The sequence below is a fragment of the Silene latifolia genome, chromosome 5 (assembly GCF_048544455.1).
Source record: "Silene latifolia isolate original U9 population chromosome 5, ASM4854445v1, whole genome shotgun sequence".
Lineage (NCBI taxonomy): Eukaryota > Viridiplantae > Streptophyta > Magnoliopsida > Caryophyllales > Caryophyllaceae > Silene > Silene latifolia.
Window position 1 is genome coordinate 19,406,915 of NC_133530.1, and position 11,147 is coordinate 19,418,061.

Here is an 11,147-nt window from a genome sequence, read left to right on the forward strand (position 1 = left end):
TCCGTTTTAAATTTAAGCTGGTCAAATATGTTGGATAAGATGGAAAAAAGGATGAAGGACTAACAAAAGTTATATTCTATATATGCAAGTGAGAGCGTATTGACCTGTTTTCATCTTAAAGACGTATACCCAGGTCAAAAGAAAGATTTTTTTTTTTTTTTTTAATGATTGCCTATTTCAATGTAAGTTTTACTTTTTTCACGTGACCTAAAGAGTACTCGGCCTAATTATTCACAAAATGTCGTTTCTTAATATGTAATGGCACTAGTCATTTAAACCAGGTTCTAAGTTCGAGTCTAAGGTCGAGTAATTTCATCTAGTGACGATGTCTGGCATGTTCCGAGAGCCGCTATTTCTTCAATTACGCTCCTTCACTCATCTTGTTTTATGATTCGTAAATACCGTAAAAAGTCATTAGAAGATTATATTGCACTCCCCTGTCTCAATCATTTATTTACATTTTTTTTTATTTTTTTGTAAGGAATATTTTAATTAAAGATAAACAGATGAATGAGACGAAATAGTAAGCCAAACCTTCATACTTATGTTGGTCACTTGAGATATTCTCTACTCAGCAAATACATGTGAACATTAATTCTTGAAGGAGAACCACGAATCATCCCAATCCTTGAGACCTTAAAATACAGTCTACGTGGTCTAAATATAACTTTAAAAACTTCATTTTCTTAAAATTATTACTCTAAAATCTAAATTTAATCAATGTTTAGCTCTTCCTATCTGCTCAACTTCTAATTAAAACTACAATGAACCTTCTCTTGTCTCCCTCTTCCGGCATCCCCTTACGCAACACCGGACCATGTCTTAAACCATGCGTGGCGCTATCTGATCTGAATCCTGTTTTTACAAACAGTCAAAAGCGTGTTATAAAATATAGAGAATCGAAGTTGAAGGTGAGAGCATTAGGTGATGTTTCATCAAGTGTAGACCCTGTTCAAGCTCAAGTCACTTGGGAAATTGTTGTCGGTTCTTTAGGTTTGTTTCTTCCTTATTTATAATCGTAAATTCTCATTTTTGACGTTGTTTAAAAAAAAAGAGGTGGTTATAGATCTCGGTTATTGAGGTATATACTCGTAATGTCAAAAGTTTATGTTTGATTTTAGATTGATTTGTTAAAATTATCGTTTGTCGAATCCTGTTTATGCAGCTGGTGTAATCCCTTTCATTGTCGCGGGAATCGAGTTCAATAAAAGAATTGTAAGTAATTGTTTGCCATTACGGATACAAAAATTGATCAAGTCCGAATTTAATCACCTCTAACATAGAAAGAAAGACGAACAGGGAAGCTAATATACCTTGTGGTACCGCAGGTAGCTCAAAGAAGATGCGAGGTGTGTAGAGGATCGGGATTAGTTCTCCGGGACAAGAAATACTACTTCAGGTGTCCTGGATGTGGTATGTTTTAAACTAGTCTAACATTTATCAGCTCTATTTTACACAATATTAGCATAAAACCGACTCACAACAGACTAATTGTCGATCTTTGATATATGTACATTGACAGGAGGATTTCTTCCATGGCAGTCTTGGAAAAGATTCTTCTCTGGCTGATTTGTGTACAGATACAACTATTAACTATTTGTCAGACAAAGCTTTCTTTAGTACATCAGTGGATGACTCGGTATATACATCGCAAATGTTTACAACCGGTTCAATAATGTAAAAAAGGAAAGGGGTTGTGCCTTGTAAGGCGTCATAACTTGTGACGGTCACAAGCAAAACTTTGCTGATACAATATCTGCATAGCCACTAGAGCACCTGAATAGCTGCATCAATGAGCATCAAGCTCTCACATGAGTGTCGTTTTATGAGTCGGGCTACGAGAGAAAATATAGCTCAGAAAGGTAAAAACTTGTACCAACTTTTACCTGCCAAGCAGTAAATATTTGTATTCTTGCTTACAAATTACAGTGTTCAAGATTTAGCCAACTACATTTGATCTCTCTTGCCAGTTAATAATGAGGCATAGCATCAGATTTGCTAAGCAGGTGTTGCGAGTTCAATATTTAATAATTAATCCCTGGCCAGCCTATCCCGATAAATAGAACAGATAAAGAAGCAAAAAAAAATACCTGTTCCATTTTCGGAAAATAAGTTTGCGCTAGCGCTACTCGGTAGTACTGAACTCAATACCACAATACACACATAAGAATATTAATATTATATTCTATGTGAATATGGTAGTTTATGAAACTCAAAACTACCGGATCTTCGGCTTTATCTAGGGACCCATTAGTAATCTTTCGATGTTCTGCTGATACGGGTTAGAAGAGTTATTTACAGGTTGATTACCAATACTATGCCCTTGACTATGGTTTTCCCTAGAACCATACGGCACCATTCCACCATTTACATAACCAGGAAAATTCGAAAACGGACCTGATTGAAGCATCAGGAGATTCCGACTACTATATTGGGTTTGACCGACCCCAAGATCAAGACTTATTGGGTCCCTGTTGTCATGTGACCCCATCCGGGATGCAAAGCTTGAAGGTGTTGCAGATGATGTATCATGACTGCTGTTCCGTGCAGCAGGTACTTCATGATTATGCTTGCCCTCATAAGTTGTAATAACTGCTTTGGGGTCATGGGATGCTCTCTCCACGTGTTTCCGAACTGGGCAACCGGGATGAGTGCACTTGTAGTAACTCCTGCAATAGGATGGAAGACGAAATGAGTGCCAGAAAGCTTTAAGGTAAGCTTTGGTGACATTTTTACCTTTTAACTAATAATCATATTACCAACACAGATGCGTGTCCAAGTGTCAAACTTAACTAGTTTTAACAAAAATCCTCAGGTTTTGGCAACGAAGTGTCCAAGTGTCTGACATAGGTTTTAGCTATGTGAGGTAATATTATGAATCAGAGTAACATAGGTTTTAGCTAGCATACTCTATATTATCTGCCAGAATCCTCTTAAAGAGCGAAAGGATACACTGAGTTTCAACTCTATTACCAGTAATGTTAAGTTCATATCACAAATTCACAAACCTTCAATCCACCATTTCTATTTCCCTTCCTCGAGGCATACATTATTATTGAGGGAGGAAACATAGAAGGAAGACAAAAGCACATGGGGGATGGCGAGCGAAGCGCTCCGCTTTGTAGGCAAGCACCGCATAAGATGAACAGAACATGGGAAAGCAAAAGGAAAATGCACTCTGATGTCAGAGATTTCCTATCCCCACACCATGGGTGGACTTTCTACTGTCCGTTGGAAGGAACCCAAGTATATGTGAGAAACGGGGCTTAACTGGTTTGGGTATGTAAACATCAGATATCATGTTCTAGACATCAGATTGGAGGATGTTAGAATAATCTTCAAAGTCTAAACGAAAGGGAAAATGGTCAACTCAAGATAAATTAGAGAGAGCAGATCACGCAGAACTTATAAGTTCTTCCGTACATAAAAGCACTGAACCCCACGTACCCCAAGCCAATATAATTTGTAGACACCGTAACAAAGTTCCCATGCCATATAGAGGCTCACGCACATCTTAGATCATGTAGAGTGTAGACTACTAGCGAAAAAGAGGAAAATTAACAAGAGATGATTAGTAAAATCAACCCAAGTAGATGACCCTTCTCTTGTCATTGCAAGTATATAGGTTCAAGAACATGTCCATCCGCATTTCCTTCCCCTATAGAGATGGGCCTTTCAGTGGCAATTACAAGTTTAAGTGTTTAACTGTTTCCTCTCCGTGAAATTACTCCTCCAAAATTAATAACTGCTTTCATTTAATGTCCCCCTAGAGCTAGGTACACATTAGTCAAGAGCCTAGATGTAAACTCAGCAATCGTGATACAGGTTCATAAAAATTAATAATATTATTGCAGGGGGATTGGTTACATCATCAACATGATAAATGATTCATTTAAAAAAGATGGTTCTTGTTTCAGTCATACTTTCCGAATGATAATCGATAATGTGATCAAGAACCAGAATAAAGTACTCAGGTCCATGGAGGAGAGGGTTGTAGGATATCATATCATATTTTTCTTTTCTTTTCTTTGTCAAGCTAGGGGATGACTGTATCAGCAGAAGAATGATTTTTTTGTTTATTAGAAATTTTGGAAGATATAAAGAAAGGATATGGGGTTCCCTCGCTAAAGTGACAAAGAGGCTCAGTTTGGTTGAATCTTGAAAGTACCATAATTTTTGAAAGAAATCTCCTTCAGCCCACAAAATCAAAATGAGAGACACAAATAAGTCTGTCGCCAAGTGGATAAACTCAATGGGGACAATCATTTCTTTTTTTCTGCTCATAGCCACTTTTAATCATAACTATGATATTTAGCATTTACTACTATTTACTACTGGGTAACTAACTGGTCCGTGAGGTTACCAACACGTGCTAAACATCTATAACATTTACTACTGGGTAACTAACTGGTCCGTGAGGTTACCAACACTTGCTAATGTATAGTATAAGTAACCATTCTAGTTTTATCCCCTTCGGTAATTAATGTAAAGCTAGGTAACTAATCAAAAAGAATTAATGTCGAACTAGGTAGAGATTTCTCGAACATAACAAATTAAAGGTTTACTACGGAGTATATCTTTAGTTGGAATAGCTTGAGACCAGCACCGAAACTGAAGCTAAAAAGCATACCACAGAAACAACGAAAATAGTGAGCATTCAAATACACACACCTTGGATTGGGGTTGCCTCTCACCACCTTTTGCCCATACTTGCGCCAACGATACCCATCATCAAGGATATCAACCTCACTCACCGTTTGCACAACAACGCGAGGTTCTCGGATAGGCTTGACAATTGAGTTAATGTCCATTTCACCAATCTCCATTCTCCTGATGACAGTAGTGAAAACATCATTAGCTTGCCTATAATTAACCTACGGCATAAGCAAGGAGATCTCTTATACGGTTATACCTCCTCTTTGCAAATGGATCATCCTCATCAGTATCATCAGGGGTCCGATTTAAGGGGGATGCACCAATGTCCCCGTTGTTGTCATTTCCTAAACAAGCTGACAGGTCCTGGGTGCTGCCCAACTCATTGTTAGTGGCTGTTTGACAATATGTGTTTCCAGGCTTCCCTGTAGAAGTGAAAAAATGAATTTACTTACCCATTGAAACAAAATTCAATGAACAGACTAGATGCAACCAAAATTACTATGCTCATCATGTTACATCACAATATCGCATAGCCACGCTAGCACTCAACACTTCGACGCAGTTATGACACCCGGACACTTCGTTCTAAATCAAACCATGAGAATTTTTCTTATAAAACAGCCAAGTCAGACAGTTTCACACGCACCCATGTCGAGCACTTCTAACAGAGTGTGCGTAAGATAAGATGTAACGATCTTACTACTTACCTTCATGTTCAGTCAGAGGAAATCTGTCAGACTTTTCATCAAAGGAGGACATCATAGAGCCAGCAGAAAGTCGACGGTTCGGTTGAGGCTTTGGATGATCATGTGTCCCCTTGTAGATTATCTCTGTTATTTGTCCATCAGGTGACCGCTCGAACAACTTTTTCACTTCGCAATTTGGATGCGTACATTTGTAATAACTTCGTGGAAATTCACTTCCCTTCACAAGTTTCTGTCCATATTTCCTCCAATTGTAGCCATCCTCGGAAGTCCTGTCAGTGAGGACCTGAGATCCTAACACTTTCTGCTCACACTGTGATGCCTGTGCTTCAGTACCAGAATCTGCTTTATGATTAAACTCATTGGATTCAACATCAAGAGGCACACCAGAACCTGAAGAAACTATAGTAGGGCTCAGATCATCTTTGGGCATCCGTTCACTTTTAACAGCTACAGCTGGGTCTGGGGACTGAGAACGGCATTCCACTTGGTTTTGAATAGTTTGCTCAGTTTGCTGTTGATAGGGGTCTGCAGAGGAAGCCTTGATTGCAATAAAACGAGTGAGGTAAGGACGTAGGGTACTATTGCACATCTAACACAACTGATGAGGTATTGAGGACAAAATTCCATGTATTTAGACAGAACATGAATAACTGCTGAATCCATATATGAAAATGAAACAGACTAAAAATCGATCAATATATCCAGCATATTTTAAGACATCAACATTACCCAAGTGCCTTAATGGCTTCTGCATATGGCGTGGTATGGGGAAGATGTATCTAGCCTTCCTCCTACGCTAAGAACACAGAGGTTGAGTCAAAATGACCCAAAAGGAAAATTGCATCGAGAATGCGTCAAATGATTGTTATTTACAATGCAAGGGAAAAAACATTGCTCGTTTATTATTCAGTCATAATACAGAATCAAAAGAACAGTGAATTTTTAGCTACACTAGAAATTTAAAAATCCAATATATATCACTACAGCTTGGAAAACGAGATTAAAAAGATTTTAAACCAAAGATGTATAATGTTGAGAAAAACATCCGGCAGTTATTGCATCAAATTTAAGCGCATGGTAGCAGTTTAATTACCAGAGATCCTGAGAAAGAAAAACCAGCCATAGAAAATGATCCTGCATTCGGTTTGAATTCAAAGCTATTTGATCGACTAACTTCTATCCCACTAGAGCTGTTTACAGCAGGAAGAAATGTGGAGGTACCTTCAGAAGAGCTGTACATCATTTGAGGTTTGAAAAATGAGCCCGTTGTTGGGGACGGCTCTCCCTGGAAGACACAATGATGTTTATCAGTAAATGACCTAGCTTTTGTTATATCTTGTTATCCTAGTGACCATTTCAAGAAAATAGCCGATGATATATGTTATAGCGGAAGGGAAGGAAAATAAAAAGCACCTCAAACAATAAGGGTGGGAAAAGGTCGGCCTGTCACCCCAAATAATGAAACCAAAAATACGAAAAGTGAAGATGTAGCTAAACACTCCTATCCAACTAGATATACTTATCGTGATAGCTCAGGGAACAAGTGCATCACTATCATTATATATAGTTCATGTCATCAATTAAACCAGTAGCGAAATAAGAAAATTCCATTTGACAATCTGATAGTTGGACAACTGTAACTAACATGTAACAATTCCATCAAGACCCACCTGGAATAATTTGCAAAAAAGGGTAATACGCTCACCGTTAATATTGGTAGTGCAGTGAGATAAATATGGCAAGGAATATCACAATCGACCGTAGGACATCCAATCATTCAAAGAGAACAAAGACATGCCAACAAAAAACAAAGCACCAACTAGGAAATAGGAACGAAAAGGGCAAAGAGAACAAAAAGATTTCCTCTTTGCAAAGAAACTACACTGTTATTTGCCCCAGAAAGAATTAGAATCAAATAAAAAAGCTCAACACTTGGAAGGTCTAAAGGCACTAACATATTCTGGAGAGAGAGACAAACCCTTTACAGAATAATAAATTATGATAGAACAAGAAAATTCAATCAGAACAGAACAAATGTTACGTATGAAGAATCAGAACCTAGCACTCCCCCGCTAACTCCTTTTCCTGGCATTCTTTATACCCTTTTCACCAAACATTTCATGGATGGATGACAGTCGCAAGAAACAAAGGATACAAAATATGCCACCAAATTTTTATGCCTGACGTCAAAATTTTCTAATTTCTTCAAGTACTAACACAAAAATACACCAAAAAGGCGTAGACACTGTTTCAACTTTTTCAAGGCTCAGGGTTCATTCGACTGATCCTTGAACCAAATTGTTCATACTGCAACGCTGTACTTCCACAAACTAAGTTGATAAATACAGTGCTTTCTAATTGCGCCTCGTAGCATTCTATGAACTTGAACCTATCCACCGCACCTAATTGAAATTAACATCAAACCATGTTCAACAGTGGGAGTACAACACAACAAGAAGCTACTCTGTATCTTTTAGTGCTCACTGAAGTCATTCTATCACGAACTATAAATCCATTAAACAATCAATAAATGACATACTACGGAGTTACTTTTTAATTGAATCGAACATCCCTCCTTTTGCTGAACATAAACAATCCATAACACCTTTCCACTTACTAGTAAATAAATTAAAAATTCTCTCTTTTCGCAGCATTATGCTATAAGCCAACTTTTTTTTATCACAAGCTAGTTAATTAATCTGAAATTTGTCAGATAGAGTAATTATTAAACGCCTGAATATTATAGCCCCATCAATTAGATACATCCCACCGAATTCTATACTTAAAAATCAAAATCAACATTTTTCCACCTTTCCGAAATACTCAAGCTTCAATTAATCAACCTCAACCCATAAAACAACGACATTTCCGCCGAAACCCATCACAGTCATAACAATTCCCTACTCTAGAGTCAATTTCGAAATAATCGCAATCGCCGTAAAATAAAGTTGAACAAAACGGCGTCGTGCATAACATAGAGAAACACTGGATAACAAAACGTATTCTTGAGTCAATCTAAATAAATAAAGGCTGCAAAAAACAGTTGAACAAAAGATAAAACGACGACATTTAGAGACAAAGCAGGCAACATCATTCAATTTAAAACGGCGCCGTATAAAAGACAGCTGAACAAAACGGCAAAGTCGAAGATAAGGGAGAAAGAAATTCAATTCAAAACGACACCGTATAAAAGACAGTTGAACAAAACCGCATCCTGTAGAACAGTGAGAAAGACACAGGGTAACAAAACGACGACGTATTCCGGGAGTCAATCACAAAATGCCGTCAAAATAACAGTTGAACAAAACGGCGTCGTTGAAGAGAGGTAGAAAGACATTCAATTCAAAACGACACCGTATAAAAAACAGTTGAACAAAACGGCGTCGTGTAGAATAGGGAGAGAAACTGGATAACAACCGACGCCGTATTCAGATAGTCAATCTCAAAATAAAAGCCGTAAAAAACAGTTGAACAAAACGGCGTCGTCAAAGACAATCAATTGAAAACGACACCGTATTCCAGACAGTTGAACAAAACGACGTCGTTGGAGAATATACCTTAAAATAAGAGAGAAGAACGGGAGACTCCAAAAACGACGTCGGACTGAGACCAGGAGGAATAGTCAAACACGAAGTTGACCGTGAAATAGGTAGTTTAGCTGGTGACATCAGCTTATACCTCGCATTATTAATATTATTATTATTTAATAATCCGGCGGTGGCGGTGGAGGTGGTGGTGGTGGTGGTGGTGCAGGGTTGTGCGGTGGACCTGCGTAGATCACAGCCGTTGATTGATACTTCTCCTCCTCTGTTGTTGTTGTCTTCATCTCCACCGTTGGATGATGATGATGGTGGTTCAGGTTCATCCATGGCGGCGAGGGGTAGTTTGGTAATTTTGGTGAGAGAGTGTGTTGACGGATCCGACAACAGAAATGTGTGAGGACTGAAGAGTGAGGAGGGTGGGGTGTGGGGTGGGACCGTTGGGGTTTTCTGAGACGTTGTTTTTCTTGCCTTTTTCTGTTTTTCGGCTCTTTTTATGATTTTTCCAATTTAGTTTTAATTTTTTTTTTTTTATTTTTTGGGAATTATTAGTTTATTAGATTTGGATGAGAAAGTGAGGAGGTGATTTTTTTTTAAGAAAAATTGTTATTTGGGAAATAGATCGGCACGCACGTTTACGGTTAGGATTATTTCGGATATGCGTGTAATAAAGAAGTAAAATCATTTAAGGTTTGGATTTGTTTCATGTGTTACTATTGTGTTGTTTAGAGGAACGAGGTGATAAACCTTTGACCTAGTGTTATACTCCGTTGTATCACTTGTATGCTCTTAACTTTCGAGAGGGCGATAAACAGAACAAGTAGGCTTACATGTCAAACACAACCTTTAAAAAACCTTTTTTTCCAAACACTACCTTTAAAAAAAAGTTTGTAAACCACAACCTTTAATAATTTTTTTTTGTAAAACACGACATTTTTGCTAGAGTTTAACCACTTGCAATCGGGTGACTTTAAGTCGATATTTGAGGTAGCAAACGAGCTCGACTTAAGGTGTTCTTAGACTCTTTGAAAAGGTGGGAGTACAAGTTTTGTAGGAGTTACCAATACGGTGGTGATAGGTGGCCTTATGTAGGGTCTATTGGTGTGTAAAGTAAGGCTGGTTAAAGAGTGAATTGGAAATAAAAAAACAAATCAGAAAAACATTAATTCACTCGTTAACCAGCCTTACTTTACACATCAATAGACCCCACATAAGGGCAACAATACTAGTATTATATATGTCATAGAAAAATATATTAATGATAAATTTATGGGTTATGCAACTTTATTTAAGTAATTTTATTTAATGAAAGAAAAAATTAATGGTAAGTAGAGGTAGCCCGGGCGAAGTCGGGGCACCAATACTAGTATTATATATTATGGAATCTAACTTGAATTATTTATAACCTACTTATATTATATTTTTGTATGTTAAATAATTAAACATCTCTATACTTCTAATAAACTATAAAAATTTAATAAAATTGCATAGATTTTAAATTTAGTTTATAATTTTACGATGATAATAATTAATACCATAAGTGTGCATGTTTATACTAATTAATTATTTTATTTTAAGGAAATTGACCATCTTCTAGTCTTTTATAAATATTTAGGAAAATTACCAAGCATCTTCTTTCTTTTTGTTCCGGGTGTAATTCCGGAGCAGGATTGTGACCACTTGAGCTTGTAGAATGATGTCGTTGCTCGTCTCTTCCTTTCACTCTTTCCTGTAAAGATGAACAAACTGAGGGCTCGGCTTGGGGCCGAGCGTACTCACTCCGACGCTCAAGTTAGTAAATTTAGAGAGATAAGTTGTATGTTTAACTTGGCAAAGTATATTGTAGAGAGATAAAGGAGTTTTATACCAGATATTCCAGTTTATTTCTCAATGAGAGATGTGGAGTATTTATAGACTTTCACCTTTTGTCACGTAGTGGCCAAGGCCAAGTGGCGTAGCAGGTGGAAAGACTGTCTTACCCTCGGCCGAGGGACCCATGACAGGCCGGCAGGCCTGGTTGACTCCATGCCGAGGGGACTGGATGCGAGTATACGGATATGCCTCTCGGCCGGCTAGTTCCGAGCCGAGACCCAGTGACAGCCGACAAAGGCTTTGTCGTTTAGTCGTTTCTCTTTTGACTTGTTGTCTTTTAACTTTAACCTTGGTCAATATGTTGACTTGGTCAGCGGGTGCAGAATATGCCCCATCAATTTGCCCCCAGCGTAGTCTATGCCGTGGTATGGAC

The 11,147-nt window shown here is 37.9% G+C and overlaps 2 protein-coding genes across 3 annotated transcripts; one reads left to right on the forward strand and one right to left on the reverse strand.

Moving 5' to 3' along the window:
- The first annotated feature begins 573 nt into the window (after window positions 1-573).
- Window positions 574-1,923, forward strand: LOC141656981 (uncharacterized). The gene is made up of 4 exons (XM_074464079.1): window positions 574-993; window positions 1,166-1,215; window positions 1,329-1,413; window positions 1,523-1,923. The coding sequence occupies exons 1-4, from the start codon at window positions 765-767 to the stop codon at window positions 1,567-1,569; spliced, it is 411 nt and encodes a 136-aa protein (XP_074320180.1). The 5' UTR covers window positions 574-764; the 3' UTR covers window positions 1,570-1,923.
- LOC141656979 (putative WRKY transcription factor 20) lies at window positions 1,597-9,486 on the reverse strand. Of its 2 annotated transcripts, none has more exons than XM_074464078.1 (6): window positions 6,777-6,892; window positions 6,457-6,648; window positions 5,364-5,901; window positions 4,913-5,078; window positions 4,672-4,830; window positions 1,597-2,669 (listed from the first exon to the last, which is right to left on the reverse strand). In XM_074464078.1, exons 2-6 carry the CDS (start codon window positions 6,604-6,606, stop codon window positions 2,240-2,242), a joined length of 1,443 nt encoding a protein of 480 aa, XP_074320179.1. In that variant the 5' UTR covers window positions 6,607-6,648; window positions 6,777-6,892; the 3' UTR covers window positions 1,597-2,239. The 2 variants fall into 2 exon arrangements, with proteins under 2 accessions (XP_074320179.1, XP_074320178.1); XM_074464077.1 differs by lacking the exon at window positions 6,777-6,892 and adding an exon at window positions 8,921-9,486 and having other exon boundaries at window positions 1,876-2,669.
- Between the last annotated feature and the right edge of the window lie 1,661 nt (window positions 9,487-11,147).